At 42.0% G+C, this 20,505-nt stretch overlaps 1 protein-coding gene and 2 long non-coding RNA genes across 3 annotated transcripts in view; 2 read left to right on the plus strand and 1 right to left on the minus strand.

Annotated features, from left to right (window-relative positions):
* The window catches only part of LOC309327486, a 39,118-nt gene extending 23,976 nt beyond the window's left edge, over positions 1-15,142 (minus strand). The window contains exon 1 of the long non-coding RNA XR_014150551.1: positions 12,436-15,142. This is a non-coding gene — a long non-coding RNA (uncharacterized lncRNA). The remainder of the gene's footprint in view (positions 1-12,435) is intronic.
* On the plus strand, positions 9,349-13,470 carry FIBIN (fin bud initiation factor homolog). Its single transcript, XM_081836391.1, has one exon. It carries the CDS (start codon positions 11,163-11,165, stop codon positions 11,811-11,813), a length of 651 nt encoding a protein of 216 aa, XP_081692517.1. The 5' UTR covers positions 9,349-11,162; the 3' UTR covers positions 11,814-13,470.
* A 64-nt stretch (positions 15,143-15,206) lies between the features above and the next one.
* On the plus strand, positions 15,207-18,355 carry LOC309349327. Its single transcript, XR_014159850.1, has 2 exons — positions 15,207-16,333; positions 18,101-18,355. It is a non-coding gene; the product is annotated as an uncharacterized lncRNA (long non-coding RNA).
* The last annotated feature ends 2,150 nt before the right edge of the window (positions 18,356-20,505 follow it).

Raw genomic sequence — 20,505 nt, forward strand, 5'->3', positions numbered from 1 at the left:
GTGACACTGAGCTATGCAAAATTCAATGTATTTTTCAAAATGTTTTTTTTAAAAAATAATAATTTCACAGCGTTTTTTATATGTGTGTATATTCCACCTTAGAGTCTTGCCCTCCCAAGGCACCTTACAAAATTTAATATAAAATACATTTTTAAAACCACCTAAATTTTTAAATATATTTTAGTAGTTTTATGTTTTGATTTATCTTATTTAAATCACCCAGGGTAGTGGTGAATAAATAAACCAAAAAAATAAAAATAAAGACTGTAAAATACATTACATTTTTTTAAAAAAGCTAGATAAAGTAGTAAAACATTTATTTACTAAAATGGTTTTTTTAAGGGGAGAACTGGGAACCCCCAGACAGCATTGCATTTGGGTACTATATATCTCATCCTTCACATTTATCTTCCACTGTAGTCCACTTATAACATTTGTCCAAGGTGAGGAAGGGAGAAGGGAATTGGCAGTTGATTAAGCAATGAAGTTAACTAAGATAAAGTTATGATCCCTGAAGGGGGTTGCTTCCTTGTCTTGGTATGTGTTAGCCATCTGTGTCTTTTTCACCTGCAATCACTTATAGCCCAGATGTTTTCCATTTTAAAAAATGGATAACTATGAGATTCTGAGTCTGTAGGAAAACCTCAGGCCAGAAGTAGAGCATATTGTTTATAGTTCTGTCCTAAAATTAGATTTGATTTAACAGTGTTCTTATCAGGCCAGATCAAGTAGTACAAAAAGTCTTTCAAGACACTTTCCGTAAGTTCATCATGCTGGTTTCAGTGATTTTTAAAAGAACATGTTAATGGCTTATGATGAGTAATAAAAGAATAAGAAATAATTTGCATCATTCCATACATATGGGAAGAAATGATTATTCATCCACCTATTATTATTATTGCTATTAGTATTTTCTTACATTTATATCCCACCTTTCTTCCAAGGAACTTAAGGTGGTGTACATAGTTTCCCCCCCAATTTTACACTCACAGCAACTCTGTGAGGTAGGTGAGGCCCAAGGTCACACAGTGAGCTTTGTGACTGAGTGAGGATTCAAACCCTGGTTTCCCAGGTCTCAGTCCAACATGCTAACAGTGGGGCTTCTTGATTGATTGATTGATTGATTGATCGATCGATCGATCGATCGAACGATCAATTATTTAATTTGTACCGTTCTCTCAAATTCATTTTCAGTTACTCAGAAACATGCATGGAATTGACTGGGAATTCATTTCATCAAAAATTAAATGGGTTTAAGTTTGGCTGAAGACAGGCGATAGTAGCAGATTTTTCTCAATGGGAGTTAAAGGCAATTTGAAATAGAGATCACCGCTTATGCTGTGTTTGCTCATTCCACTTCTGCCTCTGTTAAAGAGGCTGCACAGGTTTTTCTGTTCCCCAAACCTGCAAAACCTGCTTGACCTGGGGCAACAGTGAAACAGAAGAAGTATTTATCAAGCTAATTTCAACCCTCTTAAATATTGCCTCTTTCCAGGTTTTCTCTCTATTGCCCAAGTCTAACAAGCATAGCCTGCATGCAGAGAGAGGCTTTGCCTTACTAACTGCACCAGAACCTCCAGCATGGAGGAAGAAATCACGTTCATTTTGGATTGTGTCTCTCACCCTGTTCATGTTCCAACATAGTAGACCTTTGATTGGACTGATGTGCTTAAAATCCCTTCTCTAAATAAGAAGCTGTATTATGGGGAAGAGACGTTGATAAGTGGTAGCACATGTTTGATATGCAGACATTCAATCCCTAGCACCTCCAAGTAGAATTGGGAGAAAACCTTGCCATAAACCCCAAGGATATGCTGCCAGTCAGTGTAGACAATACTGAACTAGATAGACCAATGGTCTGATTCCTCATAAGACAGCTTCCTATGTTATACATAACTGTAGCAATTAACACTGGCCAAGAGATACAGGGGTACAAAGTAACCTGTTGTTTCCTCGCTTTTTATTTATTCTATTAAATTTGTATACCACCCTTCATCCATAGATCCCAGGGTGGTTCAAAGCACTTTGTGCCAATGTACACGTTTGACTGAATGCAATGTGAAATGTTGAGGTATCCTTTCACCTTACAATAGCCCGTCCATGATAAGCACATAGCCAACAGTCTGCGAAACATGTGGAGCAATGAGTGTAGGATATCCAAGAGCCAAAACCAGGACTGATCTCCAGATGATTCATAAGAAATGTTTCTCACATGAGTCACAAATGAGAGAAAGGGAGGGTGAATGCTACATGCATCAAATTATTATTTTGGGAAACGTTACTCCTGCTGTTCACATGGTAATGTGGTACCAATTTTTGGGATTCTGAATAGCTTGGCATCTGCTTCAGGGAGACAGGTGCTAGGTGAGAAAGAGAGCAAAAGACTGCAATTCTTTGCTCCACACAATAGCAGGACCAGAGCAACATGAAAGGCAGAAGGAGGACTGATTCAGCGACTCAGTCATGTCTAGAGGAGGGAAATAGATGGAAATGACAGACATGGCAGGTTACTAACCATGCAGGATGGTGGAGATGAAATGAAGCAATCCCAGGAGAAAAAGCAGACCAAGTGACTCACACTAGATATTGATGAAATGTCTCATCAGAGTATGGTAAACGGGCTATGGCTCTAATGCCCAGTTGGCAGTACTGGGTGATGATGGATGGTCTTGGAATTTGGTTGCTGGATGGGAGTCTCTGAGACAAGTTCTTGATAATGGGATCCAATAACTCAGGAGTAGCTAGCCTATGGTTCTCCAGATGTTGTTGGACTCCTGCTACCATCAGTTCCAGCCAGCACAGCCACTGGTCAGGTGTGTGGAAGTTGTAATGCAGGAACATCTGGAAGGTTAGTTATCCCTGCAATAAGCCTAAGTCCTGCAGGTCCTTACAAGACCTAGTTCAGAAGGTTAAAAGCTGTATAAATTGTTTCAAAGTACCTAAATGTTTTCTTTGTAGCATTTTGTTAGTTACAGAATTATTAACAGATACTGTATATAAATCCTCTAGTTTCCTATTGTCATCATGAAGGAATCTTTCCCTCCATTGAACCATATACTAGTTAACCTGGCCCATGCTTCATTATTAGAAGTCAGATTTGGTTTGCTAAGCAAAGAAAAGGGCCCATGATATTTCACTGTAAAATATATTCTTGTTTAGTGTTCCAAAACAGTAGCTCAGTTAAGTCTGCAATAGCAAAAAAGTTGCCAAATCCATAAAAAGTGCTGTAATGCCTTAAGACTTAACTTTCTGTTCCATCAAATGTCGCTAGTTCTGTTTTCTGATGTGGGATGCAGAGGGTGCAAATGGCTACTAATCAGCATGGAAACTTTCAGTCTACAAATACAGAAGCAATTCATATAATGCATTAACTCCCAGTGCAAGCTTGTAAAAATAGTCAATTGTACAAGGAAATCTGAATTATCCATTATATTCCACTCAAGCTTGAGAAGAGAAGAATAACATGATGCTGATGGTGCTGAATGAAATCACTGTTGGATATAGTCATTAAAAAGCTGTGGAATGATCAACTGTGTTGAGAAAATAAATATAGTGCTGGCCATAGGTACAATCTCTTTGCCTTCTTTTGTTGACCTTCCACTATGTTGAATTTGATTATCATATTTGTTAAAGTAGGGGAGTCATTTTTCTTTATAGAACTATTAGTATTTTTCCATTGAAACCATATGTTTGGTGGTTATGTTGTTCAGTTGCAAAATGCATACCATTTTAAAGTAATTTGTTGTAAAAACACACAATAATGAAATGGCAGAATGAACCCATTTGGGCAGATATACTAAAACTGACTTTTCGGTCTATTAAAGACAGAGCTAGAAATTTAAGGGAAGCACTCAAGGATTTCATGACCATGCTGACTTCTCAAACTTTCTCACTAGAGACCAGAAGTCTTGTCCAAGAACCCCTACTTAGCTGATTTGTGGAGCACTTTGTTTCACACTTATAAACCGATTCCATTCCAGATTGTACCATTGTGTCTTGGCACCGTGAGATTTACAAATGTTGCTGCATTAGGAAAGCACACTTTGCTGCAGGGTGGGTAAGCATGTGGAACAAATCAAGCATTACTAAAAGTCTGTATATCCATGGTATATAGGCTGATTCAATCTTAGGACATGATTCACACACAAAGCACTTAACTCCAGAGCAGTTAATCTCCCACAAAGATCCCATGGAAGTCTAAGGGATGAGTCCAGGGGCGGACACAGTTAGTGGCATGTAGCCAACCTGTAATTTCACATGTCAGAAAAACACTAGTTTTGATAGATCAGACTGACATAGGAACTCCCAGGCCTATTTCGATGTTGAGGAAATTCAGAAATCACAGGGAAATAGGAGCTGGCGGTTAGAGCCATCCAAACTATAGGAAGCCAGCATTATGGTAAATTATGCAAGTGTAATTTACCCCATTCTACATTCCATTCAGGAAAGAGGCTACTGCTGACTAAGCCAGCCCAAGCCTAGCAGAAGAGGGGAAAGCCTTTAAAACAGAGATTGACTTACACCACCCTTCCTGCCAGTGTAAATTCTGTTAAGTTGCTAGGTGACATGAAGAAGCCAAACATAGGAATAGCAGTAATTCTTACCCTGCCGTCCCACCCTCAACCCTACCCCTACCATTCCCCTCAAACACCCCTTTTCCAGGACTAAGCCCTGGCATATCTCTGGGTGAGCCTGGATGAGGGGGTTAACCCTCTCTCAGCCAGAGGCCCACCTATTCCAAACTCCACTCATCCCAGCAGATCTTGCATTTGAATTGCTCCCTAAGTTAATTCATCTTTCCAGAGAGAATTGGACCATCTGACAGTGAGTCAAGCTCTACGTTTTGCCTTGTGTTTAATGATTCCACACCTTTTCAATTGTTTCTATGAGGGTGTCAGTTTCACTGTGTCTATCCATAGCAAACAAGGCTGCCCCACCCACAAAGTGGGGTAAAGCAACTGCCTTAGGCAAAGATTTTGCCAAAGGTGCCAGAGATGCCAGCAGAGGTGGGATGTTTGGTGGCACTTCTTGTTTTGCCTCAAGCAGTGAAAAAGGGACACACTATCCCCGATAGCAAACACAGTTTATAAATCTTAACAAGGAAAATCATAGTATTTCTGATTGATCCAGTCTATTATCCAAGCCTTGAGTATTCTCCTGAACAGCAGCAAGCAAGACCATCTGCCACTGGGGCTAGAAAGATAAAGCAAGAAGGATGAAACCGTTTAGGCTATTAGCCTGCATTAGAAACTGGAGACATTAAACTCTAGAGTCCGTTTATTCTTTTAAACACCAAGCCCCAGTACATCCCACCACACCACCCCCCTCCACAACACCAACACAACATCAAACATGTGGCGCTCATTACAGTAGTTGGCATGTACAGAGAAAAATATGCTAATCAAAAACACACAAACATAGATCTAGGAATGCCTGACAAAGATCCTCCATGATCATCTCACCAATGATGTGCTCTAGTGCTGGCCACTGAAGTCATAGGAACGCAAGAGTTGGTGGCTGAGAAGTGATGCTGAAGGGCACTCAGTTATCAAAATCAAGTGGTAAAGCTTTCCCTGGACTTATCACTGCAAGTGGGAGACTGAGTGACTAAAATGCTATCTCCTATCAAATCTCCCTGCCTGTTGAAAACTTGATAGAAAGGTTTGACCTGGACTTCTTCCTTATCAAATACCTATCATAATGGGGGGGGGGGGAGAGAGAGATGTGTTTGTTCTTCATATAAAAACATTCATAAATGTAACCCTTCCACCTTAGTTAAAGGTGCTTCAGCCCAGGAAAACTGCTACAAGGTGAACAAACCATGTATTGTTATGGTTTGACAAGACTTGTATCTGAGGTTTGTATTACTTTAGTAAATGGCATTTAATTATGTTATCTAATGGCACCCATAATGCTGTGATGATCCAATGGTGATAGGTCTCAGATTAATATTTGGGTCCAATTGTTCTTGTGTGTGTGTGTGTGTGTGTGTGTGTGTGCGCGCGCGCGCGTGCATGTTATTGGTGAACAATTTTAGATGTTTTTACTCTGTTTTAATGTTTCTCTGTAACCCACTTTGAGTTCACCTTTCTGTTGAAAAAAGAGCAATTGATAAATATAATGATGATGATGATGATGATGATGTTGCCCTAAATGCCTGTGAGTCCTTTAGGACCTTATGGAGAGTAAATATATTCAAACACAGCCACTGGAACAGAAGCACTGATTCTGAAGAGAGTCTTTGTCAAACTACCATGACTCTAAATGAACAAATGACAGAAGAGCAACACAGTCTTTTCATCTTTCCAGTCAAGAAGAACTGTTTTAAATATAAGGAAGCATGAGGTCAGTTTTCCTGGCAGACGAGCACACGCAGCTTCCGTTGACTTCAGTAGCAACATCATGTCCTAGGAGAAAAGCTGGGCATCGACTTCACTGGTGTCACACAGGGGACAAACCAACCCCAACCGAGCAAATTTGGTTCTTATCTACTCTATTGTGTATGTGCCAGAAAAGTACATTTGCATGATGTAATTGTGCATACCCAAACAGCTGCATGCTGGTGTTTAGCATCCAAATCAGATATGCAGATTTCTGTTTATATATATGCAGTATTTTCACACACCAAGTTCTCAAGCGGTACAAATAACATCCATGAACATCTGTCTCCATTGGCAAGCAAATCTATATTGGGCTCTCTTCAAAGCCAGTCAAGGTTTAACAGAGCCTGGTTTAAACTTGGTCTTCCCGGGAATGCCTCAGAAGTGGAAGTGATTCACAAAACACTTAAGCCACCTACTTTTAAACCCTGTGGAAATTGCATTGTAAATCTGAGCCATAAAGCAACACCCCCCTACAAAAAATATATATTGTTGCATGCACACCTATTAATTATATGTGGGGAGGGGAGTGTTTGCTCTGAGGTGCTTATTATTTCCAGGAAACCCCATCAGGGAGATGAAGAATTCTAAAAAGAAAAACAACCTTCAGTTATGCCATGACAGCTACTTTTAGCCCCCCACTCCTTATTAGAGGCTGCTGTGCTGTTCTATGAATTTATGTAATAGGCTAAAGAACTGGGCCTTTGTATTATTCCATGGTCTATATTTGTGCAGCTGCAGAGCTTCATGGGAGCCAGTAGTAGCAATAGTTAGCAATTTTATTGCCATAGGGATTAGACACTTTATCCAGGGTCCCACCGTACTGGCGCAAAAATGTTTGGCACTCTGAGTCTTGAAAAGGTTCCTAATCTAAACTGAATGCAAGACACAACAGGTGGCTATGACAGATGGGGAGCACAGAGAAACACTGAGACACTGCTGTATAAACTGCAGACTTAGCATGCCAGCTACTTAGCTGTTCTTTTCCTAAGTGCACGCTCCTCTGCTATTGCTCTGTTAGTCAAAGGAGAAGTGCCCTAGCAGTTCCCAAACATGTTCAAATCACAGCACACATTGAGCTTGCTTGCAGTCACTCTGGTAGCGCTGAACGCAATCACTTCGGTGGTGTTGGGTGATGTCTCAACAGCCAGACATCTCCACACCATGCAGCTATTAACGGAACAGGACTCTGCATCACATCTGCCAAAGGAACCTCACAGCGTGCCTGCTATCAGAAACAGAATTAGGATTTGCTCCACATGCCTTCAAGAGAACAGAGCTATGTCTTGTTTTGTCCAAGTTCAGTTTAAAAGGCGACACAAAAACTAGCTGGCTTTGGCAGGCAATGCATAGTAACAATTCAATTATAATTCTTTGGGGATGGTCATTGGTATCTCTTCCTGTGTGTGTGTGTGTGTGTGAGAGAGAGAGAGAGAGAGAGAGAGAGAGAGAGAGAGTGTGTGTGAGTGAGTGTCTGGCAATTAAGTCTCTAGTCACCTAACCCATGAGTTTGTTCTTGATGTTCTTAGGTGTCCTTAGACACCTAAACGCTTCCACTGTTTACCTATCATCACACATCCTGTCTCCTCCTATTAATGTATTGCCAGTTTTCCTTGCCCTGGTAGAAGAGATGCAGTTTCCTGTAACCCATTTTCACAGTGAGTTTTCTGTGTCAGCAGGAGGTTGGGCTGAACTATCTTTGAGGTTACTCCTGTATGGTTTTGTCTGCTCCTTTGTTGTTGACCTTTGTCCTTAATTGAGTTTCCCTGCATTCAATATTCTAACCAGTCTTGGGAAGTCCAAGCAAAGGGTGAGAAATCAGTTAGAAATGAATGGGTTGTGGAGGTTGCACAACTTATGATTCATCAACCTTAGAGGTGCTTAGCAAACCTTCTTTTCAGTCCCAGGCAAACAACAAAAATATTATTGAACTTTTAGAGACCAATATACATGGCTGGTAATCTGCATTTGACTGTGCATTCCACAACCCAGGAACCACCAATTAAAGGGCCTTGTCGCATGTCAGCACCAACTGGGCAGCAATTACAGTGCCACTCTGAACTATGTAAACTGGCAAAGCACTATTAATGTCCCTTGGGGTCATGGAGAAGTTGATATGTAACTATCTGCAATATGTGCCTTGTATTTCTTGGTTTTAGCACTACCTTCCACTAAAGTCTTTTTAAAACCATCCCGTTTTGGTTTTGTGCTAAAGAATAAGTTCATGCATTAAATAATTGGGTGGCATTCTTTTAGGTCATACTCAAGAGTAGATCCACTGAAATCCATGGACATATCAATGGGTGTATGATTTAGGGTTATTCTAGAGCCAATGGGGTTAAGCTTAAAACCCTAAAACCCATTTGGTTGCATATAGATGGCAACTTCCCAGCCCTGCAACGCAAACTGTTTGGATTGAGCAACTTGTGCCAAACTTTCTCATGGCAGTCTACCTACAAATTAAGATCCTTCAAGCTATGTTATAGTTACTCCCTTATTTAACTTATTGCATGTATAGACCTCCCTAAGAAGGAATGGTTCTCCACCACTGACTTTTTATTTTCACAACAACCCTGTGAGGTAGATTATACTGAACGGCTCAAGGTCACTCTGACAGTCTCATGGCAAAGTGGGGATTTGAACCTGGGTCTCCCCAATCATAACACACCACTTAAAACTACACCACCACTGTTGCTTTCTTTCCTTCCCTTACTCTCATTTTTGGCATTGTGTGCTTTCTTGCATATAGGGCAAAAAAAAATTATTTCCATATTTTCTTAAATGCATACCTCGCTTTTTTCCATTATGGAGTGCAAAGCAGCACACTATGAAAACAGAGACACAGTTCTTATTGTGGAAAAAGTGGGTTGATAGTGGGATATATTCATGAGGATCAGATGGAGAATTTTTGTCATTTTTCATTTTGTGGTCCAGATACCACTTGCTTGCCAGTACTGTATCTTCTTCAGCTGCAGTACCTTTTAGCATCTATTTATGGATCGTCAGCATTGTGTGCCTCAACGTCGTCTACATTACTTGAGGAAACAATTAAATCTTTGCAGAAAGCTGAAGTAATATTAGTTGTTTATAAATGTTTGTTGAAATATTGTAAATTGGATGCTCAGGAACTTACTGAATGTTTCATTCAGCTCAGTCCATGGCAAGTTGCTTTACCATCTTTAGATTTAAAATCAAGGTAGAGCCAACAAAAAATGATGCTCTGGGTATTTTGGATGCCACTTCCTTTATAGGAGAGAACTGGCTATGTAGATGCTGGCAGTGTAATACTAAAAACACCTCTTTGAGGCACATGATGTGGGCATGCCCTGTGGTGTTGGCTTTCTGGTCAGAAATTATTGTTTGTGTGAGATATGTTTTGGAGAAATCATTTATATTTTTGCAGTTGTTCGCACACTCTTAAATTATCTTCCTGTGATGTGGTAACTAACAGGTGGACAATAAATGTAGATCCTGCAAGGAAGGACAAGAACTCAGCATCTACTACTCAGTAGTCTGAAGATCTCGCACTGCCCTTTCCTAATGGCTGATCTTTGTTGAAATACCTACTGCACATATTATTCCATACGCTGAAGTTAGGATTGATGGAGTACGGTTATTGTTAATGTCAGTTAGTGGTGTTTTTACATCTTTCTTCCAGCTATATTGGCAAAATAAAAAGACCTGTGTGTGCTTAGCTTCAGCAAGGTGGTGGCCCTGTGTGCCTTCAAAGGAAACCCTGGGCCAGGGTTAATTTTTAATTAAAAACTTGAAAAAGCGGGGCTCAGGTGAGACCTAGTCACACAAGCAGCTGTCATGTTGATCTGAAACCATGTGGCAATTGCTTCATTCAATTTCATGACATCACAAACTCCTCCTCCCCTCAAAGCGGTTGCAGTTGTGGTGTGGCGTGTGCATGGTGCAAGACATTACAAAGTGCTCAGTACCCAACCCTAGTGCAAGCATCCCAAAACACTGCCGTTTCTGCAGATGTCTGTCTTCAAAATAAGTTGCTTGGGATTTCTGCTGGAAATCTTGCTGGCATTCTCCCAGACTTTAGCTGTGCCTGGCATGCATTTAGCCTTCTTCAAGAGTAACTAATTGGGGATCTCCCCTCACCTCTTTATTTCTCCGACCGCTCCCCCCCCCCCAAGTCCAGCTTTCCACAAGGGATGACACTGTAGCTTTAACAATGGCACCGAGGTCTAAAGGCTTCCTTCCAAACTTGGCGTTTGGACTTTTGCAGAAGTGACGGGACCGGTGGTTGTAATTTGAGAGGGAGGGGGAGAGAGAAAGAGAGAGAGAGAGAGAGAGAGAGATCCTACGCCAAAAGCCAAAAGCCAAGATCCCGCGTTACCACCACCAATCTAGATGCAGCAGCAAAAGGGTAGCAAACCAAGCGGCTTCAGGCAGGTCTAGCGAGAATCTCTCTCTCTCTCTCTCTCTGCTTTTGCTCGCACGTTTCTTTACTTGGAAGGCAGAGTGGAGGGAGGAGGAAAAACGTGCTGGAGGTGCATGGGGAACTTGGAGGGAAAGAAATAAAAAGCAACTCCTCCCTAGGGCTCGCTCGCTCGCTCTCTCCCCGCGCACACAGCTTCCCACCTACAGGACTAGAGACGATCTCGTGGGGGACTCAAGAGATCTTTTTCAGGAGAAGCCCAACCGCGAGCCAGCCCCAATGCAGCCCCGCGCGGAGGGCGAGAGGACTTGATCTCCCGCGCGCCGCCGCCGCCTGCCTTGGCCCGCCGCCGGGGAGCCGCTTCTCCGTCTGCCCCCTTGGCCGGGATGGGGCTGCCCCTGGGGCTTCGCCTGGTGGGGCTGCTGGGCTGCTTGGGCAGCGTGTGCCGCGGCTACTTCGACGGGCCGCTGTACCCGGAGATGTCCAACGGGACGCTGCACCACTACTTCGTGCCCGACGGCGACTACGAGGAGAACGACGACCCGGAGAAGTGCCAGCTGCTCTTCCGGGTGAGCGAGCGGCGGCGCTGCTGGGCGGCCGAGGAGGAGCAGCGGGCGGCGGCGGCCCCCGGCCTGACCCTGCGCGAGGAGCTCACCGTCCTGGGCCGGCAGGTGGAGGACGCGGCGCGGGTGCTCGAGGGCATCCGCAAGAGCATCTCGTACGACCTGGACGGCGAGGAGAGCTACGGCAAGTACCTGCGCCGCGAGGCCACGCAGATCGGCGACGCCTACGCCAACTCGGACAAGTCCCTGGGCGAGCTGGAAAACAAGTTCCGGCAGGGCCAGGAGCACGAGAGCCGCGAGGGGAGCCGCCTCAGCGAGGACTTCGCCGGCATGCTCGTGCACGCGCGCGCCCTCCTCAAGGACACGCTGGCCGTCTCGGCGGGCCTCCGGGACAAGTACGAGCTGCTCGCGCTCACCGTGCGCAGCCACGGCACGCGCCTCAGCCGCCTCAAGACCGAGTACCTCAAAGGCTGAGGAGGACGAGGAGGACGCCGACGACGACGCCTCCACTTGGGACCTTTCGCCGCCCCGCCGCAGCTCGCCAAGGCGCGGAAAGCCTCCGCGCGCGTAATTTGCGCGCCTTCCCTCCTGCTATTCGAAACGGCGACTGTGATTTGTCAGTCATATAATCCTTCCCGCGTAGCACTTTGAAAGTGCAAAGGAACCCGGGAGGCGGCGGTTCTCCTCAGGGGACAGGTTGTTGTGAGGCTATATTAAAGGACAGCAAGCTGGCAATTAATTGGGCTGTCTTATTTTATTTGCCACCACCGAGGGTGCCATTTCTGCCTTAGGCACCCAAATGGCCTGGAACACTTGTTTTGTTTTGCTTTTTTAATAATAATAATAATGCTTACAGGCTCCTGTGCCTTTCCCAGCTTTCTGACTTTCAGAAACTCCACAGGTGACTGTTACATCTCTGTGTTAAAAGAACTGCACCTGTTGGGTTTCTGCCTGTCATGCAGTTGTTGAATGCACATAGAGCCTGTGGGTGGGGGGAGAGGTGGCTTACAAGCTGGTTGTGTTGTGTTCATCCTCTGCTTTGAGGGTTATGTGTAAAAGGGAGGTGCAAGTAATTAACAGGACAGTCTATACCTGCCTGCTTGGAAATAAGATCTGTTGAGTTCAGCCAGCCATGCTCCCATGAAGGTGTATATCAAACTGCAGCCTTGCTGGCTAAAAAAAACCCATTGGTGGATTACTTATGCATGCATTTTCCAGATGTGGATATGGGGGCTGGAGTGTGACTTGTCAGCAGCTTTTGAAGCCTGCACTACTGCACAACCAAGAGTAGCTCAGTTGTGGGTAACTGGGTTGTACAGCTATCCCAAGAGTCTTACTAGTATTTATATTATTAGATAGTCCTGGACATATGGGAAAACTTTGCAATCAGCCCCAATTCAGCAGAAACCAATTGTGGTCAGTAACCCAGGGAAATAAGTCGCTGAGGCCAAAAGATAATGACTTGCTAACAGCTTTTGGACCTTGCTCTCAGCTTCCTCCCAACTGCGGCCAGTTGTTCATGGGTTGTGTTTTCACAGCAAACCTGTGAGGTAGACCACTGTTTGCCCCTTTTATATCGGAAGAGATGAAGCTGAGTGACTTGTCCAAGACTATTGCAAGGGTCACCCCAGGTCGTAAGTCTTAATTGTCTGTTAACTTATAGTTGGTAAATAATGTTGCAATCCTCATATTCTCTGGCAGACTGGGGAATTTGTTGCTCCTTCCCCCTTTTGTAAGCCTGTCAGACTTAATTAAGGATAGCTAAAGAGAAGTTTCATTCTACTCTTTCACAGCTGATAGCTGACATGGAGGTTTTTTAAAATCTTGATTAGTGATTCTGAGTATGAAATCAAGGAGTTATTTTAGGTTCCATAATCGGGAGCAGAAGGGTGTGATCTTTTGTAAACATTTCCAGAGAGGTAGCTGCAAACTTTTGTATGAGGCCTCAAGAGAAGTAAGAGAATAAGTTTCCCATCCTTTCAGTGTGTGTTGGGAAAAACAGGAATTCAAATATTCATTAGAGGTTGTATGGAGCCAGAATGTGGAAACTATTTATTTGGCAAAGTACAAGGGTGTGGTGTTCAACCATATCACACAAGACTGCAAGAATATAGCCTTCTCTCTCTCTCTTTTTAAAAAATATGGGGTTATCTTCACCAGTTGAGGGGGAAATTCCCACCTCATTATCATATTTAACACTTATCCCAGTCATAGAGTATGGAGAATACCTACAGTAACAGCTTTATCATCTCATCTCTCCCACGCGGCCATCACCTCTCCTGTGCTACCTTTTCTCAGTGCAGAATACACAACTGTGTGCTTAGTGTACTTCTGATTACATTCCTCTAAACTTGCAAAATTAGGTGAGCTGGAGCTGTGAACATTCTGATATCAAGGGTTTTGTTCTATCAAATGTGGATTTGTGTCTTAGGTACTTTTAAAAACAAGTGACAGTCTTTAAGATGCGAAACCCTAGGGCCTGCCTGAAAAACTCTGCCAAACTTGAAGCAGTGACTCCCATCCTTTTCCTCCTCTTTCCTTTTGTGCAAGAATTGTTTTAAATTCTGTAAAAGGATTTAGCGTAGTTGGAAGCTACTGTTGAGTCTAGTTTGGCTCCCTCCAGGATGTAAATTTCCTGCCCACTGGGAGACAGCCCAGCTGGAATGCCAGCAACAGTGAGAGATTGGAATCTGAGCCATCCTTCCCTTCATCGAGAGTTCGAACTTGCCAGATCTAAATATAAAAAGTAATTGCTATGGTGTCCGCAGAGTGGTTTTCTAGTGGAGCTGTAACATTTCAAAAAAACATTTGTTCTCTTATGTGGAATGGCAGTGCTCCATACTAACGGGCAGTCCTTAAAACCAAAATAGGGCTTTCTGGCAATATTACTCCAAGCTCAGAACAGGTAATTCTGTACCCTTTGAAAAAAAGACAGGGGAACGCTTCCAAGTAACCTTTAAGAATAAAATGGAACAGAGGTAGTCAGATTTCCACTCTAAAAGAAGGTGACAAATCCTGTTGACACTTCTTTTGCACTAGGTACTGTTTCAGGTACTGTACAGGTAAACAATAAGAATCTACGGTAATTCCTCAGGCTTTCAGTGGATGAGAGTAAGGCTCTTGGAGCCAGCAGGGCAGAAGAAGACTTTCTTTCTATTTCAGTGTGTAGCCACCTGGGATATATGAATTCCCAAGTAGCAATAGTCTTTTCCATTGCTGAAAATCCTTTTCCCTTGCTGCTACATCATCACTATCACCACACTTCTTTCCTCTAGCTGTTCTGTTTCCTAATTGCTCGCACTGTAGGGATTTCACTTGCCATGTTAAACAATAAGAGGTGCTCTGCAATTGCAGTGCCTGTGACACAGTTCTGCAGAGCTGAGGTATTTGGAAATAACTGGATGTATTGTGTACAAGGGGGCTGTTTTGTCTGGAATAAAAGGCATTCCTAAGACATCTGTTCAGATACTAAAATACTACTCTCCATCTTCTGTACTTTCATAGTACTGAATGTAACACATGTTTGATGGAAATTATTGCTGAATTTGCAGACACTCTTACCCTTCCAAAAATATTCCAGTCTTCCAGCTATTTCATTACCTACATCTCTCTACAAGAAAACTAATGCTGTGGGTTCTGTGCATACTTACTTGGAAGTAAGCCCCATTGGACTCAGTGGCACTTGCTTCTGAATAAACATGCATAGGCTTGATGCTGTAAAGGTCACAGGATTCTCTACCAAACACATCTCAGTGCTCTCAGTGCATGGTTCATTCCTTCACCTATTCCTTTTCCTAGTACCTTGCATATTGGACTCGATGGCCCTTGTGGTCTCTTCCAACTCTATGATTCTATGATTTCTACTAGCCCTTTCCTGATTGTGCTCTTTTAAGATTGCTACGTTAAATATCAAGTATTGGAAGTACCTTTTCAAGTTAGCCATTAATTCTATATATATTTATTTACATGTCACCTTAGAAGTAAAGGGCTTTTCCCTAGGAGAGTTGAGTTTAAGATTGCACTGCCACCCACTTAACCTGGAAGTTAAGTCCCATTGAACTCAATGGGACTGGCTTCGGAACAGAAAAATATAGGATTGCATTGTAAGATAACCCTTATATCAGAAGCTAGCTGGCTTTCCTTCTGTCATTGTCAAGTCAACTAATTAACCTGGGCAGTGCTCAGTCATCTAGTTCTGAAACATGTTGTGATTTCACTAGTGACTCTTGAAGGATTGCTTGTGAATTTGCAGGCATGAGTGGTCCAGCAATGGCTTGCCCCACACCATGTTCATGATGTGTAAACCAGCACCACTGGTCACATTGTGCTCCCGCTTGATTGAACGACAATCTATAAGGGCCAACCCCAGGTATTTGACTATTCTTACCTATGCTTGCATTAGTGAGAAACTGGCTATGTGTCCTCAACAATGTGACAAAGCAGTAAGAAATCACATAGTGAGAAAAATACTATTATACTGGGTTATCCAGAAGCAGGCCTACTTTAGCTTCATTTCCACTGAAACCGTAGAGAGGGATGAGACACCCTCTAATAAGAGTTTGCTTTTCAGGGTGGTATTTATTAAATTTACTATTTCTTGAAAGTATACATTGTAAATGGTATGCAACAAATATACATGAAATCTTGACATATTAAGTTAAGCATTCTAATATTTAACAACTATTTTGTATTCCATTGTGTATCTTTAATAATGTATTCTTATTTGGACTTTCTATTGCTGCTTTTAACCAGAAACTGCCCCCCTCAAAAAACACACACCCCTAAATACAAATTCAACAGCCATATGTGGATAAAACAAGGAGTCTTAAATCCACACTGAGGTGTGTATATGTGGTCACACATTTTGCCCTGGTTTACCTTTTTTTTCCTCATTCACTCCGATATGGGCATGGCCCACAGCTCACTTCAACCAGCGTGTGAAATTGGCAGGGGTTGCAGTCCTGTGCACACTTACGCAAAACATAAGATCCATGGTATGTGTGCTTATAATTTATACATCTTGTCGTATCGTGAAGTAGGCTGCAGTTAAAATGGACTCCGTTCTTCCATATAGTTGGCCTGTTGGGCTTAATCAGCTTAACCGTGCAAATTTGCAACTTTAGTTGTATTCCTGGAACGCAAACAGCATTTTGCTGAGATTATTCCAGAACAAACAGTTTGTAGCTCAAACTAAAAGCTGTGATTTTTCTTTCTTTTGTAATAAAAAAACAGGACATTTTATATGGTCACCTGCAAACCAGTAATGAGGAAACACCCATGGGGGCCAAATGTGGCTCTCAAGGACTTCCTATCTATGGAACTCTCCCCAGACCCCAATCCTTTCTGAACCCCAGTGTTTTCACTTGGCGGGGGGGGGGGTTTGCCCTTGAGCTGCAATAATGCCTCTTCCTTGTCTGGGAGGAGAAGGGCATGTGTAGGCGCCACCCACTTTCATCTTGCCACCACCCACAACTGGTACATGGCCCTTGGAAGGCAGTGCCCAGAAGGCAGTGTGTCCCCCGGGCTGAAAAAAAATCCCCACCCTACTGTAAACCATCAGTACCCACAAAGGACATGTGAAACGCATGCAGAAGCTGGAGCCAGCAATTATCTATGTGTGTGACCACCTGAATAAGGATTATTTCTCCCATTGTTCTGTTCACAGTGTAAGGACACATTTCTTTTTATTCCATAATCTTATTTCTACTTTTATAACATCAGCTCCTAAATATATTTCTCCTCCTCCTTTTAAATGTATTTCCTTGTGAGACTGTCATGTAAGCATGCTTAGTATTGCAGCCTAAACCCGGTTAAGTTTTTTTTTTGTTCTAATACACCAGTAACTTTCATGATGCCATACTTTTGCTAGCTTTTTTTATCAAAAGAATCATTTGTGCCCCTAGACAATAGCAAAAGAGCATGGTGGGGAATTGGCTTTGATTTGATTTTAATTTCAACTGTTCTATTTAATTCAGAATCGAACTTAATATGAGCTACATTCAAGAAGGAATACTGTCTTTGTATGGTTCTAATAAATATTTAAAGAAACATGTTGAAGTCCTGTTTTGGAGGGCATTTTAATCATGTCATTCTAGAAGTTTCCTTTGCCCCTTTGACAGCACTGCAAAAATCTGAGCAAGGGGTTTCTTTCATTTAACATAAGATTTAATTGAATTTGAATGTAAAAGTTTCCAAGCCAATAAAGTTTTTTTATATAAAGTAGTGCTTTAAAAATACAGGCCACTTCCAGACTCAGTATTTTGGTGCTGGGATTCAATTACATACTAGCAAATTCAGATTGCAAAATTAAAGTGGATTTGGTGCTCTAGTGCAACAAACCCACTGCTCCCAACCCATCATTTGTGGTAATGAAAATGATGGTGAAATGAATTGGAAAGTGATGAATAACACTAGTTCCCGTTGCTCTAACCCAGCTTCTGCCACCCTGCCAGTTCGAAAACATACCAACACAAGTAAATAAATAGGTACCACTGCCATGGGAAAGTAAACGGCATTTCCGTGCACTCTGGTACTCGTCACCGTGTCCAGTTGCGCCAGAAGTGGCTTAGTCATGCTGGTCACATGACCTGGAAAGTTGTCTGCAGACGAACGCCGGCTGCCTCGGCCTGAAGTGAGATGAGTGCCGCACCCCATAGTCGCTTTTGACTGGACTTAACTGTCCAGAGGTCCTTTACCTTTTTTTGCTATGATATAACCTCTCAAACTTAGATTTGTCATGACTACTGTTTTCTTTGTTTCAGTGGGACATGATGGTGTTGCCAAACAGCACTGCTCCACCTACATTTGTGTTCACTGATGAGCACCTTGTCTCAAAAGTCAACATTTTGTTTTGGAAGATGAGTTACCAAGGATCCAGCAGACCAGGACAAAGTGCACTTGAAAGTTTTCTGCTGACACTTATAATTAGAGTACAGCATTCCATTTACACTTTGCCTCCTTTGGCTAATCCTTCTGCAATAATAGTATACTGTAATAAAATTGATTGATTACAAACATTTACAGTTCTGTTACAATGATAATGAATTTTACCATTCCTTTGGTTATAAAAGTATCAGACTTCTTTTTTTAAAGTTCAGAGCTCAGAGCATGAACTTTTTTCTTTCAGCTTCCTGAAAAACAGTGGTAAAACATGAGTGTCAATTTACTTAAGTGTCAGGACTCTGGCCAAAATGTAACTTGTAAATTCTATTTAAAGAAAATAATGTTGAACTCTTGGCTTGAATCCATCCAATGGTTTCTTAAAAAACCCAAAGTTTATTCAAATCCTACAGAAACCCCTGATATGATTCAGCCAAAATCAAGCCCACTTAAAACCTATGTATGTTTTGGAGAAATTTAAGTGCATGTTTAACCCTTCCATTCCAATAGTGACCACCATTTTTGGTTTAACTATGCTGGAAGCTGGGCTAGCTTTGATACAGCAAGAAGATGGTCCTCTATGTGGATCCTCTCTGGCAAATTGCTGCTTGATAGGAGTTAAACCCAGTATTCTGCAGCCTACTTAACCCTTTCCTCCTATGCCAAAGGCACACATTCAGCATCTCCCATATAAAATGGCACTCTCAGATCCTTCCAAGCTAACCTGATCATAGTGCCATTCCATTGTTAGATCATATTGATGTTAGGATCATGGTCTATAATCTTTTCAAGTTTACACAGAATAGAAAAGGGAGATGTAGAGATACCATACTTGGCAGTTGCTATCATTAAAATGACACAGTAAGGTGCATTATAGGTTAGAGAATTTCACACTCTCAAATACCTTCTTGGAAATGCCAATGACTTTAATGGGAAACAGTAAATATATCTGTGACATGTAGTTAGGAAAGAGCGTGATATAACTATGATGGCAGATTGCGAAGTAACATTCCAAAGAAAATGTCATATTGGTAATTTTCCTGTCCTTGTCATTCAGACCACTTCCAAACTTTTGTGGGAGGTTGTCAATCAAATATGGACAAATTTAGGCTTCCTCAATGAAACTGGATTAAAGTGCTCATGTACTTTTGTGCAAGGAACACACTTTAAAAACATGGGAAATTTTGCAGTAAGGAAATTGATGGGAACATGCACTTGAAAGCTTAAGATAGTCAATCGCCAGGAAGTTGTATAACCTCTGTACAAACAAATCAGAATGCATGCTCAGTAAACAGACATCATTTATCCTCCATGCAAGCTTTGTGCAAACAAATCAGAATGAATGTTCAACAGAAATGTCATACTGTAAAAGAACAGGTGCATGAAATGAAAAATAAATTAGCTCTTTGCCCTCTTAAATCAGCAGCATGAAAAAGTCACAAGCATCAACATTTGATAAAACTCAAAGTGGATTTGTTTCTCAAAAAAGGTTGTGAACTCACCAGAAAAAAAGGCCCTAGCAACTTGATCTACAGAAAGTAAAGCAGTGAGACCTTCTCAGCTGCCAATGTCTGCAGATCAAACTACAATGGATGGTTGAAAGTTGCCAACCTTTAATTCCCAATGCCTTTCCTCAAGAACATTTCTGTCTAATGCCTCCTCCGTCTTATGTTACATACACAAAAAGGAAGTGGGCAAAAACCCCAAGTTCATGTTTTAGAAGTTTTTAAAACAACTGATGTCCATTTAAAACCATGTCAGTGCCAACATAAGACCTAGGCACTTGCTCTGGGGTAATCTCATTCTTTCCAGTGGAACGTACTCTGGAACAAATGCCGTGAGCACTGCAGCTGTGTTTATTTTCACTGTTCAGGAGTGAACAGGCACTTTCCAGCCTTTCAAAGGAACAAAGCACTTTGAACATTCTAAACAAAAAGTTGGGAATCTTTACAGCGCTTGACTTCATGCTATTAAGCAGAATCGTACAGGACATATGTCTCTAAAGGACAAATTGGTTGGACGTTTTTCAATTTCACATATGAAAATGTCCATTGGCAAACAGAACAAAGTTGCCTTTTAATATTTGGGCATCAAGGATGGCAGCACCTTTAATATTGGTGCTATTTTAAAAAAAAACATTTAAAAGCAGATGGGTTCAAATGCTAGTCGAGAAAAGGGGGGGTGGAGAAACATCACCTTTAACATCTTTTGACAATAAGTGTCACGTCCTGTTTAAATATTGTGATATAGTGAAAGCTAGTTTTCTGCATTTCATATTATATCTGAG

Source organism: Podarcis erhardii (genome assembly GCF_964252035.2).
Source record: "Podarcis erhardii genome assembly, chromosome: 1".
In the NCBI taxonomy this organism is placed as follows: Eukaryota; Metazoa; Chordata; class Lepidosauria; order Squamata; family Lacertidae; genus Podarcis; species Podarcis erhardii.

What these genes read in the sequence shown, in the direction of transcription:
- FIBIN (XM_081836391.1), top strand. Translation starts at nt 11,163, where the DNA reads ATGGGGCTGCCCCTGGGGCTTCGCCTGGTGGGGCTGCTGGGCTGCTTG.